The sequence below is a fragment of the Falco rusticolus genome, chromosome 5, assembly GCF_015220075.1.
Source record: "Falco rusticolus isolate bFalRus1 chromosome 5, bFalRus1.pri, whole genome shotgun sequence".
NCBI classification, from domain to species: domain Eukaryota; kingdom Metazoa; phylum Chordata; class Aves; order Falconiformes; family Falconidae; genus Falco; species Falco rusticolus.
The window spans coordinates 34,915,503-34,936,067 of NC_051191.1; the positions used below are offsets into that span (position 1 = coordinate 34,915,503).

The window sequence follows — 20,565 nt, forward strand, 5'->3', positions numbered from 1 at the left end:
AGGGTTTTTTTCCCCCCTGCAAAACATCCATCACAGAAGCAGATCAATCCCTGTTCAATGTAATAACAGCAAGTGCAAAGTCCTATATTATCAGTTACAATAGCAAAATGCGGGAAATGAGTTGCAAGGTAGCAGCAGGTATACAGAAACAGATGTGAACTCCAGATAAGATTCCAATGTTAAAATTACAATGTACCACCCCAATAGCTAGCTTCATGCTTGAAGACATCACGTGTTACCAAATATTTCCATTAAAACCGTCTTTGTCAACTTTCAGACATCACACAAGAAATCTGACAAACTAAAGACACTCTTGGGAAGAGTGAAATAAAAAAAAAATAATCATGACCTATGAAGGAAGACTGAGATTTGGGTTTACATACTCCAAAAATAAGGCAACTGAGGCAGGGACATGACACCAGACTTCCAGTCATTGCTGTAAGAGGAAGAGAATACACTATACTACACATTGCTGCAGAAATGGAAATTATTAGTAAATCTGAGAAACAGGAGATTAGGCTAAATACATGGGGGGAAAACAAAGCCTTTTGCAATCTTAAGGACAGTCAAGCACCAGAACATCTATCCTTGGATGCTTTTAAAGAACAGATTCGATTTTCAACAACATTAGGTATTGTTGACTGTCCCTTGGAGCAAGGAGGCATATTAGTTGACCTAATCAATCCATCTCACAACAGAGTAAGACTCGTACTTACTGACCCATGAGCAAATGTCTGCTTGTTCAGTACAGTAGTTTGGAACTTGGATTGAATCTTTGCATGGTTTTGAGGAAAAGAATGTCTGGATTCTTACACATACGGGGATTTCAAGCTTTTTCAGCTTGAGAGTAAAGAATTCAGCTCAAAATAAATTTTACTGTGATAAACTGTAAATTGCTTTGTTGACTTTATCTAAACAGACGTAAAACTCAAACTTAATAAACTGAATCTGCTAGTTGTCTATACTGGAGCCAAATCTGGATAGTAGAAATGAGAAAGACAACATACACTGTAGACACCAAGTATCAAAAGCAGCATTCATGCCCGTAAATCATGAAGTATTTATGATTTTTTGAACACATCAGAAGGCATAAAACCACAAATTACAGCAGGCAATTACTGTATACGATCAGAAAATGCATCAAAAATGTCACTCTAAAATACTATATAGTCACACATTCTGAACAAAGTGCACATATTTTATAGTAAGCTACTACAGCAATAAACATCCACACTTAAATATACAAGAGGTTTGAAATACTAAGACAAAAACTTCCTGTAGAAAAAAAAAGTGCCAAACTGGACCAAAGCTCTCCTTTCTCAGTGAAGAACTGTCTGTGAACAAAAAGAACACTTTAAATAACTACAGTGGCTTCAACTCAGCACCCATGCAGCAAAGTTCACAGGCCATATCTGCATCAGCAAGTTACACAGCCAGTGAGAAGTGCATTTGTAAAAAAAAAATAAATTTGGTCCTGAGGGCCTAACATACACACTGTATGCATTTCTAGAGTTAGCTGTGACTAAAACACCTGATGCCATGAACTGGCTGCCTGTTAGTGAGTGGAGCGTGTTTGGTGCACCCCTGGACTACCTCTTCCAGCCTGTTTTGATATCAAATTCACTCACACTACTGCTCTGCAACACAAACCAAAGCATGCTGAAGTGGGGACCCTTGGAAGACAGACTTCAAAAGCATACTTCAAGTTTGACAGGTTGGAAAATCCCAGAACACCTTGTAATTCCTTGGAAAAAAATAAGAGAAAAAGTTCTGAGACACTTTCAGAGACAATGATAAGGGCACAAAAGCAAAAAAAAAACCAACGCCCCAAAAAACCGACCTACAAGCCCAAACCAACTAGACATTGAGAGGGAAACTACCAGCTTTGGGACAGGTAAGCAAAACAGTTAAGCAAAGCAATGATCCTGTAAGAACAGCTGCTCAGGACATTAAAAAATTGCTGTAATGGCATGTAATATAGAAAGCATAAGACAGTCAAATCTCACGTAAAACCCTTTTATTTGTAATAACAACTTGGATACAAAAATAAGACTAATAAAAAGTCACAGACTTGAGAGGTACTAGTTTACTTGAAAGAAAGGAAAAAGAATGCCATCTCTTCTACACAGAATACTACTTGATTTTTTTAAAATTCAGTTAAAAGAAAAGGAATGGCAAATAATAGTTAATGAACACTGCTTATTAGAAACTGGATTTTCTTTTGAAACATTACAAAGTAGGTCACATGTATTGTGCCATTTGCTTTTACATGAAAAGATAATTGCAAAATGACTTGTAGAGAAACCTTTATAGAAAACCATAATAAAGGCCAAATATTAAATTCAGTAAGTCTAACAACTAGTCTTAAAGTCATAACACACTTAGAACATCAAAGAAAACAAGCCTCAAGAAGGAATAAATATGAATTTCTGTGGATCTTCTCCACACTGATTAAATGCAGCATTTCTCAAACCTAACGGAGAAGGAATCTTCTGTATGGGTATCTCACTTTCTCTCTAGTTTATTTTGTAATATGCCAAAACACCCTCCCCAGTATTAAATACTTTTTTTCTGTCATAGCTAAAGATGACCATTTTAAACTGATCTTTTTCTATTATTTCTATAGAATTTAGGTCAACAACAAAACAACTAAATTAGCCAGAACCTCAACCTGTGCTATCAGGACCTTTATTTGCATTCACCACCTCTGAGTCACTATTATAGTCTACTCAAATTTGGTCTACCAAAAGATTCAGATGAACACTACTAGTATTAAACACATTCCTTCTGGCATTCTGCAATCACTATTTTACCCAACTGGTCTACTAGCCACACGACACAAAATATAATGGCTGAAAGTCACTCTTCAATTTCTTTTAGTCTACAACAGCCAAAGGTCATGATAACCTTAATAAAAACTAAAGCAGTCTAACCCTTAGGGTGACTAAAGCTCTTCCAGTTGCCAAGATCTTGTAACCTTTACCCAATTATGTTAATATATTAGGAAAACAAAGGCTCAGAGTTATACCTGCAAGAACCTTTGAAAAACAAAACGTACTAAATGACTGAGGTCACATCAACAAACAGCACATTCCAACAATATGTATACAATACCAATTTTTTTTAAAGAGTGATTAACAATCTTCAATTGAGTCAAGGAATTTCTGAAATAAGCTTCTGACACTGATAGCTTTTCCTGTACATGTACAAAAACCCTCCACTCTTCAAAACTTTGGCATTTAGGTTTAGATCAATCTGCCAGTGGTTAACAGCTACAAAACTCAAATTGTGAAATAGCAGGGGATTTCTGTTTCTATTCCAACCTTGTATGACGGAACTAGACTGATTGTTTCAATAGACTTTCCCTGTACATGTTGTTAGGAGACAGAGGATGCCTAAGACTTGCATCTCCCACAGAGCAAGGAGGCAACTGAGCAAACAGATCTTGTGAAACATGAAGCGTGCTTTATTCTCCTAGTGTATGGAAGGACCACCACTCAGTGGTACTGGCAGACTCATGGGCTGAATTGGTAACAGTCAACTAAGATGTGAACATGATTTTACTCCCAAGTCTCGAACAGTCATAGTGCAGTTCTGAACATGGAAGATTCTGCATCTAAACTTGAACCAACTGATGATCCAAGCAGATGGCCCAATTTTTCTGGACTGTTCCACACCAAAAATTAGTAAGCTGTAAGGTACTATCAAGCAATTTCCTATCCCTAGTGATGAATGAGATTTTACTGCAACTGCTTTCACTAGCTTGTGATGGGTTTACTGCAATAAATTACTTTCAGAGTATCAACAATCTCAAAAAAAACCCCAGCACCAGCAACTGCTTAAATTTGCCAAAATGCTGAAAAAACTGCCGCACTTTACAACCATCCTGAGAGACTGGCAAACACAGGCTGAAGCCTCCTAGAAAGCAGAGGGAGGCAGTGGGAAGAGGCCCAGCAGCAAAGCTGGCTGACAGGGTTCCCTGCCTCCCCCATACTGCAGCATCCTGCCTCTTAAGCAAACCCCCCAACTTACCGAAGGGACAGCTGCCTGTCACCATAACTGCCGAGGTACCATACCTCAGCGCGGCGGCACCAAGAAAACTCCATAAAGCAACACTTCTGCAAAGGTTTCTATATTATGCAGTTACAGCCTAAAGCTACTTTCTTAAACACAAGGCAAGCTGAAGTTAAAATACATCAATCCAACACTACAAAGTGAACTCCTAAAAGCAAAGCGTGTTAGAATAAGCAAATAAGTCTGTGAGTAATATCTGGTCTGATAAATGATGCGTTTCTCACAGGTGCAAACATCAGCATCATTTTGTATTTGCACTACTTTATTTCTGGTACCTGCCATCTGTGCTGCACTATTTAATAATAAAACAGCTGACCCACAGCCTCAAAAGAAGAAAGTGTTATACTTTTTATGTTATAAAAAATAATAATAAATCAAGCCAACAGATTAAAAGAATACAGATTTTTCTATACTCTGCTTGTTGTTTTTTAGTAGTATTATTAGGTAGGCCTCCTCTAGATTACAAACCACCTTTTAATACTGTGCTCACAATATACTCATGTTGCAAGAAAATATTTCCAAATCTCAAAATCAGAGATCAATACAGAAATTCTGAAAACCTTATAATTACAGGGTACTATCTGCAAGTAAAAATTATTACCAAATTATTTGTGATATACAAAACTAAATACAATACTGAAAAATAAATTATTCAGTCATTCAGATTTCATCATTTACAATTGTGGTCTTCTGCCTCCAGTGGCACTTGGGAAGCACAAGGAGGTAGAACTGCATTGTTGTTGGCAGCAGTATCTCAAGATCTGAAAGGCAAAGTGTTGCCTTGAATGATCATAACACTATTAATATGAGGTTAACATGACTATTAAACTCTCAAAAAAATTCTCCCTGGGTAGAGACATCCAGTTTGATGGTACAGTGTATTAACGAGCCAAAAGATTACTGAAAACTTGTTGAAAACTGCTACAAAAAATGCCATAAACAACTAAGAACTAGAAAAATAAAGCAAATATTTTCTTTCAATTAAATAACCACTTGCATATGAAAAAACTTTAAACAAAACAAAAAACCCAAAACAACAAAAAAATCCACCCACACACTCAGTAAGTAAACCACCAATACTACAATACAGTATGTTCAGTGAACTGAGTTATTGTGTAAGAAACCATAACCTCCCCCTTCTAAAAAATGCAGATGTTATGCATGGAATTAATCCGGTCCAAGGAACCACTTCAAATGCTAAAGCAGACATACAAAAAGTATTATGTATTGTTAATTTAAGTGGAGATGCAGTAAAATATAGCTTTTAGATGAAGTACAAAAACAACACCTACCACAGTCATTAAGTTCTTCTATAGAAAAAAAATCTAAACAATTTAATCCTTGTGACAGAATTTCAAATTGTAAAGTGATGTGAAATAACCAATTCAAATATATACTTTTTGCAAACTGTGTGACAGAGAGGGAAATGGGGTTTTATACACTAAGTAACATTAGTTTATCATTTGTTTTATTTGATAAACCCATCCAGGTACCAACTTAAAGGTGACAGTAAAAGGCTGCATTTTGCATTCTAAACCTTTTGTTCTTTCTTCATACTGTACAACTATTATGAAAACATAAGCTATAGGTAGAATGTCAGTAGGCTTTGAGAGGGTGTACTGCATTAAAAGACTGAAACTCCCCCAATTTGTTTCTAAATCCTGCAAGTCCTTCCAGCTGTTTTCATTAATGGAATTGCAGTTTTCATTCATTTAAAGTTTGGGTTTGTTTTAAAAGAAACATATTATGTACTCACTAAAAGATGCAAAAAATCACTCTCTGGGAAGGTAAAAAGCAACTCTGCTGCTTCGCAGCTCACACTTCAAAGAAAAAAGGTTAAGCCATGTGTTTCACAAAGGAAGCAAGGCAAACCAATGCACTATTCAGTCAAATCTACAAGTATGTTTACATGCAAAGCAACCTACATGAAATATGCATTTGCCATTTATAATTAAAGACATTAAAGCTTAGTTTGGGAAGAAAATAAATTACTTTTTTTGTCCTCCACAAACAGATCAAAACTATTCAGACTATGACAAGCTACGTTAATGCAAAGTAGCTCTATTCAACCAGGCAGTATTAGCATGAATGCTATGACTGCTCCTGATACATGAGGGTTCCATGGGAATTCTTAAATCCTTACAACTCCTCCAAGTGCAACATCTTAAGTTAAATTATGACTAAGCTAACAAACTCTCATGCAATGACTAAGGCAAATGCCAAACAAGATGCCTTGGGAAACGAGATACTACAGGTTTCCTTCGAATCCTAAAAAATATCATTAGAAGTCAACAATCCAGCTGGAACAACATGTTGTTCAGCAACCCTAAAGCCAAAGCTGACTCCAAAAGACTGATTAAACCTTTCCAAATTTAGTTTCCTAGACTTAGCAAGATCCTGGATCTCTATTCTCCATTGTAAGCTAAATCTTGTTTCAGGGTTTTCTCTCTTGTAAAAGTACCACCTCTATGTAAGGCCATTTCAAAACACAGCAAGAGTTAGATAAAGGTTCTACAAAATAACTTCAATATGAGTTTGCAGTAAAAGGCTTTGATATCAGCTTCTGACCACCCCTTTTGCTCTATCACCACCACTGTGTCCATTACAAGACACACACACTGACATCTGCCTTCATGCAACTGTCATGACAAAGGAACACCTGAATTTGATCTACCACGGACACGCTTCCACTACATCAGGATGGAAGAAAACTCTGGAAAGCAGGCTCCCAGAATCAATAACCCGTTTTGCTGTGCTCAATAACCATATCTGAGGACCTCCTACTCCAGGCAAGGTAGGCCAGGGAGCTAGATTACCAGTTGCAAAGACCCAAATCTAATCTGCAGTCTTGAGTTTACTTGCCTCAATTGTTAAAATATGTTTGACTTCACAGGAGGCCACATTTTGAAAGAACTGAACTGCAAAAGAACATCAGATCTCAACTGAGAAAGTCCAGAATTACACAACACATTAAGAGGAGAGTAAGTTCAAACTAACACATAAGAAGTGCAAATCAGTGAATTATTACTATATTAGTGTGAGCATTTTATCATTTGTTGAGCAACTGGGAGAGAAAATGAACAGCAAAGCACTGGGCCAAGAAATGGAAAAAGCATTCACTGAAAAAAATTATCTAACTTTCCTCATAATTTGGGCAGATCATCATTAAAAAATTTGGCTAGACTGATCAAACCTTGTAGAGCACTTCTTACATTCTTATACCTGAGAAATCAAAGAAGTTCAGACTGAACAGGTCCCATCTTTTCTCAAAGCTCATTGTCTTTTTTTTTTTTTTTTTACTTATTTGAAGACAAATTCAGAAGTGTATGAAGGCTTTGAGTTACCAATTTCTACCACTGTCACTCTATGCAAATAAAAATACAGGTACCCCTCAAAATGATTTTGCCGAGTGCATAGACAGCTCAATTAAGCTGGTGAAATTTGCTACAAATAAGCTTTATAATTATTTTGTCAGCACACTGTACATCATCTTGTCAATTTAAGTTACAGGACCACATTTGTTTCAAGCCAAATCTTAAACTATTTTCTTAAAGCATTCTATAAAATATCTCATTTCTTTGCCAAAGGATTATTGACCTGGTTATCATGCATTGACCCCAGAATTCATAGACCGAGCATTTATGGATGTGCTCTGTTCCACCTCCCTACTTAGCACTGCAAGGTTTCTGATGGCTCAAGGTAAAGCCACTGATTTAGTAAAAAGGAAGCATTAGATGGCTTAATTAAGACCTAATCTCATCTAAGGAACTGCAATTTTATGCCTAAAACATTAGACCCAAACAGCATCTGTATGATTTTGGAATCATTTGTGCATGAACAACATGCAACTTTTCCCCCCCTGACTGTCTAGAAGTGTATTCCCTAATGAAAAAGCAGGTAAATTAAAAGAAAGCTTTTAGTTTTTAGCTACACTGAGGCTCTGGATTAAAAATAACAAAATAGTATGTCCTCAACTATTTGCTGCTACTTCTTCCAATTTGTAAAAAGTCTTCAAATTTTAAGACAGGACTTGAGCAGCCTTAGTTCACTTCACCTCTGTGTAAAGGAAATTATTTTAAAATTCAAATTAACCAAAGCAACAAGTCACAGGAATACCACTTTAAGTGCTATGAAAATTATTTATTAAAACGCATACAATATTTTTTCACATCTTTTTCAGATAGGTTCTAAATCTTTTTTTCACTTATTGAATGAAAAACTATTTCCTAATATTATTTGAAAAAAAATGAAAGCCTCCACCTTAGGTGTTAAAACAAGGAAAAAAGCTAAAAAGCTCCCAACCCAGTCAAAAAACTGTGTGAGAGTTATCACATAGCCCACAATGCCTCTTCACAAGGACAAAAATTCTACTGCAAAAGTGAAAATTAGATTCTGAAGTTTAATACAAAATATGCTTGCAGTAATAGTCCTTACTCTACTCTCAATTTTAGGAAGGTTTCACCATTCCGTGTGTTCCTCTGCTTGGAGTACACATACACAAGCACAGTAACAATTCCTTGGAAAGTAGCAGATTTTAAAGTCAGAATCAGGAAGGCTTTCAACAAAGTGAGAAATAGAAAAAGACCTAGTCACATCCAGTATGACTGTAAATACCAAACACGCTTTAGCCCTTTCCAAAAAGCAGTGATTAAGGAGGCCATTCACAGAGGGCTTCCCTGAGAACCACTCTATTTCAGGTTGAAGAACTCTAGAAGATTCATGCGTACATATGATACATTGGAGGGGGGAAAAAACCCCAAAAGTTTAATTCATTTTCTACAAGTTTGTGGCAAAACCCTGCAACACATTAATTTTATGTGCCCTTAGTAAAGACATTCAAGAAACCAAAAGTGGAAAAAGAGGAATAATTTAAATTGCACTAACACTACACCTTGTTTAGAAAATTCTGCTACAAAAAAAGGCATAAAGAATGCCGGGTTTTTTGTAAGCTTACAAAGAGATTGTGTATGCTATGTTTTAAACTTTTTATTACCGGTTGGATTTTCTGAATATAAAAGCAATTTACTCCTTCCTGCAAAGTGTCTTCTACCTTTATTTTATCCCCAACTTACCTACTCCATTTCAATATAAATGTGAAGACAGAAAGACTCAAAGTGTTTCAAGATCTAGAACGCTGGAATTTTTACCCCCAGGGTGTCCATTAAACTGGATCCAGATTTTGAACATTAGCCCTTATGAACTTACTCAGAGAAAATTCTGAGCAAATTTATTTTTGTCTGTCCATACTAAGTGTCATCCAAATAACAACACAGGCAGTGTATTTATTGTGTTCTCATATACAGAACATCATCTTTAGTAGAACTCAAGTTGAAAAACTATTTGAAAACAGTTATTTTCAAATAGAAAAGGTCTGCAAAGCTGCAAGACTGGTCGGAAACTAAAATACAACAACCACCTTTGCAACCTCTCTCATCTAAGGTGAGCCAAATGAGATATCAAAAGGAACATGTAACACAGAACATACATTTAGCTATACATGAGCAAACAAATGTGTACAATGTCAATATCACCGCCATATATTTATTTTGATCAACTTCAAAAAAAATTACAATAGCATATAATGGCTTAAGATTTCATGAGCATAAACTCTAAGTTGTAATGGTCAATAGTGAAGCGACAGGGAAGAAAAAAACCCTTAAAAAGGATTTGGGAAAAAAAAACAACTTTAAAAAGCTTTTGCAAAAATCACTCTTCCGTTTCCTGTCGGAACGGCATCACTCTTCTGCCAATTACAGCAGCTTCTATGACTCATTTTGGCCACTTCTCCCACAAGCTTTCACGATTTCTTATTTGTCATTCCTGGTGTCTGGAACACCCACCTTCCTCCTCTTGAAGTCCCATTCTAAGATCCACTTCTGCAACATTGCCTACAGAAAAAGTAGGCAACTAAAACACTCATTCATTGTGTCAACAACATGCCAAGCATCAGCTTTCACTGTGCACACTGTGCAGCATAGCATCCATCTCACTTCACCTTCCTTACTACACCATAAGGGTTTCTCCCTCAGTGCATCCAATTTAAAAGCAGGGACTTAATACCTAAGAATCACTTCAGAGAAATAAGTGTCTGCTGTTTTTCAGAGCCCTACCTGCACCTCTCTGTGCTCACAGAAAAGAAAGTATGTTCAACATCATAAATATTCCATTGTGCCTGTGTGTATCTGTGGTACGTGCACATATGTAATGGGCATAAACAGAAAAGAACATCCTATTTAATTTTCTTTTCATTGCAGTACATTTTAATCCTTTGCTGGCTCACGTGAAATTTCTCATTAAAGTAACTTCTGAAACTGAATTGGAAAGCTGCATTTAAGCACTTTTGTTTTGTTTTTAAAAGCTTTCTGCTCTAAACTTATTTCCTTCACTTTTAAATCTGGATTAAAATTCAGTTAAGAGTCTATAGGAAATGGTTGTTTACATACATTAAGCTCTATCAAGACTATGTTCACATCTGCTATTAAACAACTATATTTCTGGACAGTCATGGAGGCAGACTTGAAGCAATGACACCTTTTTGCAAGCCTGCAGGACTTATTTTTTAATTAAAAAGAAAATCTAGCCTATATGTTGCTTACACATATTAAATGCAAGTCTGTCATGAGATGGATTGACCTTCAGGTCACATGAACTTTAAGTCATGCTTTCAGTCTTCCATGTATTTCTACATGGCACTCCATATAAAAGTGAAATACTTTACTGGCTAATTTATTTATTAAATAATAAGCAGAGTTGTAGTAATGCCAGTGCAGTTCTAACATACAATAACACATTACCAAGGGGAAAAAATGTTTAAGAATGATGGGGTTTGTAACTTTGTGTCATCACAAATGGAAGAAATACCTAAATTAGAATACCCGAGCAGACAAACAAGCTGCACAAGGCATTTCCCAAAACTAAGAACAGCTGACGATGTAAAATACAAAACCACAACAAAACCACATGTAAACACAAGATATAACCCAATTTAAGTTACAAATTCAATTCTTAAAGGTGAAAAAGTAAAGCCCTGGCAAGCACATGGCTGAAGTTTACATGCATAAACTCACTAAAATTAAAGCACTTGCCACTGAAAGGAGTCATGTACAGCTTAAAGCTAAATGAAGCCCCTCCTCATATATTTCATGTACTTGAAACTATCTTGCTATTGAAAGGGGACAAAATAAGCGTATTCAACTTACATCTTTTTCTGACCGATGTGGGAACATCGATGATTGGCTGTAGTACATGTTTTCATCATGGTAGTCACCATCAACCCCCTCTACAAACTTCTTCCTTGAAGCACCAAACATGCTGTTTGTCACCTAAATAAGAAGAAAAATGGTTATATGCCACGTATTATTTGGTTTGCTACATACTTAGTATATCTTTTAAATATATGTAAACATTGCTAGAAAACCCCCACCCTGTTTCTAAAGATTTGAAAATTCCTCTTTAAAAATATTTTCTGTATATTGCCAATGTAACAGTTCTTTCAAGTGGGATTTTCATGTGACAAACTCATACTTCAGAAAGGACTGGGGTGGGAAGAGGGGACACTTTTTTGGAGAGAGGTGTGTTTGTTGGCTGGAGGGTTTTTTGTTGGTTTGGGGGGTTGTTTTTGTTTTTTGGGGTTTTTTGAGTCCCATAACCTTTCACTCAGGTTTATTTAAAATTACAGAATGTCAGAAAAAAGAGCAAATTCCTCAAAATTTCCTCTCCTCAGGTAAACACCTTCAATCTAAAAGAAAATTAAGGAATGTTCTTTAGTGCTCAGCCACCTTAAAAGAAATAAGAAAAAGGGAAGGAAAAAAGAATATCTGTGAAATCACTCCCATGTCTCATCACCACAACATTGGAAAAGCAGCTTTCTACTTGATCCTGTGCATTCAGAATCGTGAATAAGTAAGAGAAAGTTGAGCTAGCCATGGTCAACCACCTCACCACAGACTGGCAAAGTTACTGCAAATGGCCCATTAAAACCACTAAATTTTCTTGTGCCCTTACTCCTGCAGGCACATAGAGCAAGCTGCTAAATCAGGAACTGGAAACTAAAGAAACAACAACCATGCAGCTGGTCACAGAACCTTCATTCATTAGAAAATTTAATCCCACAGTAAGATCATACAACATCACTAAAGAATCTACCACATGCAGTCCATATTTATACACCTGACACTCATTTACGTAAAAATACACATACTTCTTAAGTTTCTAATCTATCTACTAACATGGTGCGGTGTGGGCTAACAAAGCCCTGTTCAGACCTAACAGGTTAATGTTCAAACCAGCCAAATGGCACATACTGGTCAGTACTGAGCAACTCGCCTCGTTTCTTGTACCATATGGGGAGACTGGAGAGATCACGACCAACAGGATGCTAACCAACCCTATGCTACCACCCTATATAACACACTTTCAAACAGATCTTAAACATCTTGAAAGATAATGAAGCCAAGTTATAGTTGGCTTATGAAATGCCCTGAGCCCTAAGATTTACTGTCTTCACTACTGATAGCATTAGCTAAACTTAAAAACCCACAGGAGCATTTTTAATTTTTTTTTTTAAGAGTCATTCTGCACTATCTTAGTCTCATGCTTGAAATTGAAATTTCAAAACATTTATTCTGGTTAGCTACAAGGAGAGTCACTTTCAGCTTGAAATCCTCTTATCCCTACTGACAAAATTATTCTGATATTCTTCACAGTGTGGCTTATTCAAATTTCACCTTTACTGACTAAGATTTCTAGGTAGTGTTTAATAACATCAGCTCCTATACTAGCAACAACTTAACCCCATGATTTCAAAGTCGTAGGAGTTTTGAATAAAGTCAGCACTTGAGATGCATTTAATACAGCTATAATCTGAGAGTTGCCTAAAAACGTTCAGCTAAACAAAAGCTTTATTCCACCACTCCTTCAAGAGGGTTACAGTTACTTAGACTACTGATGTCTCAAAACAAATTTATAGTCTGTTACACACATGTGAAGGCATGCAAAGGTACTGCACACCTTCTCCTGATGAAGCTTGTATTTTAAAATGTTTACAAAAATGTGCAAATGTGAAGTCCCAAACTGCTCAAATGCACTCAGCTGACTTTCACACTTGTAGTGAAGCTTTCATTACACTATAAGCAAAGCATATCCCACTGTGCTAATCCCTTTACAATGCAATTATCACCTACCAGATGGGATGGAGCATTTAACAGGCTAAGGGGATTATCTTGTCCTTTGCCTGAGTAAAGTGTGGAGAGATGAGCTGTTGTCTTTTAACCACTGTAAAAAGCACAGTGAAATGCTTTGGTGAAGCTATCCTGAGCAACCAGGGGAAGTTGACTGTCTCAACAAACTACTGCTTTTGAGAAGGTAAAAGGCAGCTTCTCACAAGCCCCAGACAACTTTTTGGTGCTCCTTTAACAATACCTGGGATAACAGAAGAGGTTTTTTTGCCACATAACCTCTTGTGATACACCATCAGAGTAACAAAACTTAACTCTGACAGAAAAGAAGTCACTGAAGCACACACCACACTGTACTAATGTAATACCTAACCCTGAGCTACAGTATAGGAACTGCGTAAGGGGAAAAAACCAATTCTGACTTTGACCCTGGAGCTTTTGATCTTATTTCTGCAAAGGTTTACACATGGCTGACTACACATGCATGATAAAGGTTTCCGAGTCAGTGGGGTAAGCTCAGAGCTTTCAGTCTCAAAATAAGTGTTTAAAACTGGTGCAAGAAAGCTACAATGTCCAAATATGAAGTCTATATACCAAAAAGCTGAAAAATACTCCCCACTGAATTTAAACTGTCCAAAAGATTATTTTCTATACTGATAAATGTATAAGACAGTAGCCCAAAAACCAATCAAGATTATGCCCTGAAGACTGATGAAGTGCACTGATATTAACACGGAGTCTTAAATTTCTTTAATGACCATGCTTTTGTAAAAAAAAAATTAGTAATTAGATAGATTAAATATTGGTATTTTTATTAGCACCCTGTATTTCTACACAATACCTAACAGGAACGTGCTGCTACAGTGCACCGAAGGCTGCAGCTGCAGGGCAAGAGGGGAAGACTGGAGAAGCCCTGCCTACAACCCAGCTGCATCACTGCACCGGGCTGCTCTGAAGACCTTCAAAAGTTTTTGCAGAGACTGACTGACAGTTCTTCACAGCAGCATTTCTGTAAGCCATTCTGTGTCGTTCCATGCTGCCATGCAGAGCAGTCGCATGCAGTGCTCAAGCTGTCCATGCTCCCACTGAGGGAGGTGGTACAGGCACTGGAGGGCATTCTGGCAGCTGCCTGCACCCCTAACAAGATTTCACTTCACGAGAAAGAACTGCCACTTGTTCTCAGGGTGAACCACAGCACAGACCACAACAGAGAAACACCGCATTGCAATTCATGCTGCTCTCCAGCCCTGTTACAAAACTAACAGCTCAATAAAACGAGGCAGCTGCTAAAGACCAGTAACTGGTATCAGAGACTGAAGCCACAGCTGTGGTAGCCAGGCTGTTTGCCTCTTGCTGCTTCTTCCGCTAACACCAGCAGCCAGTACCAGTAGTCTGCAGTGACAGTAAATGGCTGGCAAACTTCTGAATCACAGCATCTACCCCAGTGCAGACTTTTATAACGTTACAGAAGGTTTACTCAATGACAGTGTCACATGGTTGCCAAATTAGCAGTAGGCATCTTCCTATCCACGTTAAGTTATTCCAGTATTCACTAACATATTCATTAGTCGGTCACGCTACAAGCATACACACGGATATTGAAAAACACTGTTGTGGTACTGTTTGTAAGAAGGTGTGAGAGTAACTGGGGCTGTGCCAAATGTGGGCAGATATGCAGATGGAACTTTGTCACTTCTATCTTAGGACAGGAAGCCACCTGGAAACTTTGTACACAAAGACTGCAGCTTCTTTTTCAGACTCATAGATTAGTGTCCAATCAGCTACAAAAGTAAATACAACAAAGTTCATGCAGCACTTATAAATATATTTTAAACCCTTTGGAAAGTAACAGTGTCTTTAGGTTTTGTATCTTCACAGGGTCTAGACTGAAGAGGTAAAAAGTAGAAATCACCTCTTGTATTTAAGTCCCTCGTTCACACCTATATAGACACACACATGCGTGTATGTTTATGCCAACACATCTCCCAGAAGTTGTACTCCAGTTGCATGACAATTTTACTAAGTCAAGAATTCCTGTCTACTCAGCCTAATTCCATACAGATCCTTCTCCTAATCCTGTAACTACTTTTGCTGTTCTACTGTGGGAACCCAGTCCTCTGTTGCACAAAACACACTGACAGTGTAACCATTCATTAAAAACGTAGGAATGGTGCACTTCCATCAATTCATCCTCTAGCATAATATTGCAAAAGTATTTACAACTCCCACTGGTAGACCCATGTACAAATATTATTTAAAAATACTCATGGTAACAGAGGAAAGAAAGGGAAAGAGCTACATGTTTGGATTCAAGTTCAGAGAGATAACCAGCCATGCTACCACAAACCATGCCCAGTTCTGATCAGGTGAACACAAGCTCTTCTTTCAAAACACAAGTACGTCATGCTTAAAAATCAGATTTGCCCACAACTTCAAGTTAAATTAACCAAGCAAAATGCAGATACAATCCTGACAAGATCTTTAAATTCTTCTGTGGAACACTTCCTAACAACCTCCACTACGGAAGAACTAAAAGCATCATACAAATGTTAAGAACTTGAAGCATCTAATAAACAGTTTGTGGCAGTCTCTGATCTTTACCTTCAGCCGAGTACATAACACAATAACCATCAACAATAGCTATTTAAAAAATAGTAAAATAAAACCCCACAAAACCTCCAGATTTCAAGAAAAATCCTTTTCATTACAAGAAACATTGCAGTATAGCATACTCCAGCACACAAACCTGTTAGCAACAACTGGAAATAAATTATTGACACAGAATTTAAGTTGACACTTCAAAATGTTGTCATCTTCAGTTGCAAAATGATCTTCTCTATAATCACTTATGAAGTGATTCTATGATTGTATATTAAATGAATTCTACAATTTGCTTCAGGCTGTTAAACTAAAGTATGAAAACTAATTACGTTTTTGTTTTGCAGTATTACTATAGATAGTGCTCAAGAAGAGCTCACTCATGATGTTAACATAGCCAACTTCAAACTAAGAGAATACTACAAAATCTCCCTGGAGAATGTATAGTTTTGATTTTGCATAGAGCAGAAAAAAAAACCAAACCACCAATCAATCATTGCATTACAACTGATTAATCTCATCTTTACGTGAGTTGAACGATACATACAGTAATACAAATTAAAAAAAAGAAACCATTTTAGGAATTTTAGCAGTATCTTCCCTTTCCTGCTCCTCCAATGAGTATGGTATTTGTCAAGATGTACACTATCATTATGTGAGAGCAATTAGAGGTTATAATCTCAGTCTGATGTTACAGAGCTTCCACCCATCTATACACTAAGGCTTCTGATGTTGCTGTTTAAGTCTTTAGTAAGCAAGGTTAGCACTTCATTCCATTTCTCTTCTGTTACAAATCAATGTTTTCACATAAGGCAACATACTTGAATATCCAAAGTATCTACAAAAGTGACCTTTAATGAGCAGTTCAGTGAGAAGTGAGTGTCTCAAAAAGTAAGTGACTACCAGAAACCACATGTTGGTAACCACCAAATCAGCCTGCAATTTAAGTCAAAAATATAGAAGTTGGAACTTCATCAGCTGGTAAAAGATAGCATAAACTCAATTTACAGTAAAAACCGCCATTCTTTATGATCCTATCTCTCAGTGTCAAAGATAATTCCTATTTGGCCCAAACTGGAACTAATATACAATAGAATATATATACTACCAACTCACTAGATGCAAAATCCCAACCCTTGAGTGATAAAGTACAGCTATTAAAAGACACCATGAAAAGCACAGAGGTACAAATACATATATTTTATTTTCAGAATGAAAGACAAAATAAAACTAGAAGTTAAGATCCTTTGTTCCCTCATTTCATTTCACAATGAGTCACTTCATTTCTCCAAGGTGACTGATAAGTTCTAACAGTATACTATGCACTTATGATACGGTAGCCTTTCAAGCAACAACTTTCTAGTATTAACAGTATATAAACATGGAAAACAGTACATTTCACTATATTTCTTTTTTGTTAAAAAGTCTTTTTCCTTGATAAGCTTAATACTGGCACAGATTTGTACTCACTGTAAAAATACAATAGTAAAATAGGTGTTCTGTCAATTTTTAACAACTAGCTTTACATTCTTTATATGGCAGACTAAAATGAAGACCACCACACTATGAGGCACAAATCTACCAAAAAAACCTGAAGGTTGGATAGTCTTTAGAATAATCTCATTGTATTTGTGTCATATGGTTCATAAATTATTTCAAAATTCACAGAGCACTGTAGAGAACAACCGCCATAAAGCAAGTATCTGATTTACAGACTTATGTCAAGTCTCAAAGTAGTTCAACATACAACCAGTCTCCTTAAAACATCGTATGGCCTTTCCTTACAAAAATGAAATACGACAAACAAGATGCATAGCAGCTTCTATGCAGGAACTCCAGACAAAAATTTTGAGTATGAAAGAAATAAATAACATACAGTTATGATTTTAGACCATCTTCCACTTGTATTCTCAAGAATGGCCATCTACAAGGTAAAATTTTTCAAGTGTCCTATAAAGTATAATGATGTTTGCAAAAGCTACACTAGAACTGTAAATCTCTGCTGCATGCAAACTGTGTCAGGAAACTGCAGTCCCTAACATCAAACAAACCACGGAAACTCTCCTGACCAAGATCTACAGGCTGGTTTAATCCTTTAACCATCCTTAACTATTATGAGATTAATATTTCAAAACATTCCTGAAATAAAACAGCACAGAAGAAATAAGAAAAGCTATCCTACATTAAAATAAAAATAAACCAACATTGAAATTACTTAAGTTAAACTTGAAAATTGAGATTACAAGAAGCTCCATTTGGTTTCATAAGATGGTTGACACCATGCCCATCCTGGGGTAGATTCCCATAGGTTCTACTCCTGTTAATCACAAGCACAAGATTTGGATGATATGACAAATCAACAGTGGCTGGGGATATAACTATGCAGTAAGCTGCGTGGATGTCTCTTATGGGTATGATCAGTGGAATGTACTCAGGAAATAATCTTTGGACACGCCATTCAACAAAATCCAAACACACACAAGACAGACATTTCAAAGATGAGAAAGGCAGCAAGGGATCTGCAAAAGTGACCAGAAGAGCAGATGAAGTAGCACTCCATCTGGAGCAGCTGTGGGGAGAAACCAAGAATATGCCAGGTACATTCAACCTTATTTAGTGATGTGACCTGAAGAGATGCAGAAGCATCTCCTTCATAGACAGGGCAATGATGTCACAAGACCTGCACATACGCATACCCACACACATACTGTAAAACACACAGCTGGATTATCTGTCAAAGACATGGTTTAAGAATTCTGTCAGTCAAGAACAACTATCACTTGTCTGATATTACAAATACTATTTAGTCAGTAATAAGAAAAAAAAAACACATCAAAACCAATGTATCACATTCAAGAGCCTATCTAAAATGCAAGTATATTTAGCCCCTTTCTCTCTTGTTGATGTTTCCATTCATTTGTAGTATTTACAATCCATTCAAGACTAAGAGTAGTTCTAGATTTAACAGCATTTCTGACTTACTGTTTTAAAACGGTATATACTTGCCTGTGCAATGCTCCTCAACTCTTAAGGTTTCATCATGAAAGATGATTGTATTTTAGAAAGAAGTGACAATTGTGTCAGTAACTTTAGGGGGCAATATGCTGGCTCATACTTTTAAATTCAATGCTATTTTAAGTAGGAATGCAGTGAACAGCAGCAAGAATCTTGAAAAGAAATGATGTACTGGCATGCTTCTGTTACCTACTTAAGACATTCCTCAGCCATATTTTTTTAAAAAAAGAAACTAGTTCAATTTGTAAACAAAAAGTAACTTTTAAAGTATGTTCTCAGTTGATGATCCATCAAGACAACTATCAGCTAAATATATACTACCTGTGCATCACATTATTCACTGATTGTCTTCTGGGAATACCATCAAAGAAATCAGTTATGCTAAGAAGTCAGGCTTAACCAAAATTAAGTTCAAAACCCAAACATGCTTCTGAAGTACCTACACTGTCATGGGAAAACAAAATAAAACCCAAAAAGAAGCGAAGAAGCACATAAAACAACAGATGGGTAAACTTGCATTTCTAGTAACTATTACAGTAAATCTGTCTGTGAAAACTGGTATATGGTTAACATGGAAATGGGTCAGTCTTAGAAAAATTCAGCTGTGAAGTTTGTAAATAAATAAGCGAAAAACAAAATTCCATTCTGGAATGAAAGTTGTTTTAAATATTCTCATGATAAACTTATTACTACAGTGGCACTTCTGGCTCCTCACAAGTTAATTCTGTGAGTTTCTCTCCACCATTTTGCACCTCAACCATAAGGAAAACTGCCATTGGAAGATACCAAAATGACAAGTTCCTACCTTCTTTTGTTTGATAACCTTTGACTCATTCCATTAGGTAGTTCATAAATGCACTGGTGGAAAAATACTTGCAGTTTTAAATAGAAATTGGTTTTTCAATTGAACAACATTGCAGTTTGTCACATGGACTGCATTACTACTTTTGAGTATTTTGCTGTAGACAAAACAAGTCTTGCTGTGTTTCAGAAATCACCCTTCCATAACAAATTAGAGTAAGATATCCTTTAATTCAGCAAGTTTATCTATTTGAATTTTATCTCCAGTTTCATGCCTGAGACTGCCTTCTTTGTTGCTCTCCGCTGTGTTTTTTTTTATAACATAAAAAGGCACTTTACTCAGTTAGGAATTCTAGATCTACTCAGATGTAGTCTAGAGAGTTCCTTAATAGGGCATATACAATGGTAAAACCCAGCTTTAAAATATTAGAATATCAGCAAATCCACTAAGTTCTTCAGAAATAACAGAATCCTGTAATTCCCTACAGTCCCCAGAGAAAGAAGTTGGAATTTGGTATTTTCTTAAACATTGCCATACTTGGAGCAAATTGATAAAAATGTAATTTCTGTTTTCAGCAGAATCCTGCTGCAGTAAATTGTGCATACGGCCAAACTCACATGACGTATGTGCAGTCTGAAAGCCGGATCAGGTAACTGGAGAAATAAGCCCATAAAATAACACTATACTAAGCACATGCAAATTGTTCTCAAAGACTTAGAACTGTGACAGATTTTGTGCATTTCTCACAGAGGCAAAATAGATAGTGACAAAAAAGCCAACAGTTAAAGAAATCTGCACTTCCTACAAACCGATTTCTGTATGAAGTCATACAACTAGTTATAACAGAAGTAACTTCAGCTGAAAGCTCAAGGAGGGGTGCCAAGACAACAAAGCAGATAT

The 20,565-nt window shown here is 36.6% G+C and overlaps 1 protein-coding gene across 7 annotated transcripts in view; it reads right to left on the reverse strand.

Annotated features, from left to right (window-relative positions):
• Window positions 1-20,565, reverse strand: part of CNOT2 (CCR4-NOT transcription complex subunit 2) — a 91,183-nt gene that overhangs the window by 25,829 nt on the left and 44,789 nt on the right. For 6 of the 7 annotated variants that reach the window (XM_037387479.1, XM_037387481.1, XM_037387483.1 and 3 more), the window contains 2 exons: window positions 11,274-11,396; window positions 9,915-9,962 (listed from right to left, as the gene is read on the reverse strand). In XM_037387479.1, coding sequence (XP_037243376.1) covers window positions 9,915-9,962; window positions 11,274-11,384 — 159 coding nt within the window. In that variant the 5' untranslated portion in view covers window positions 11,385-11,396. The remainder of the gene's footprint in view (window positions 1-9,914; window positions 9,963-11,273; window positions 11,397-20,565) is intronic. The other variant, XM_037387485.1, reaches the window with a different exon arrangement.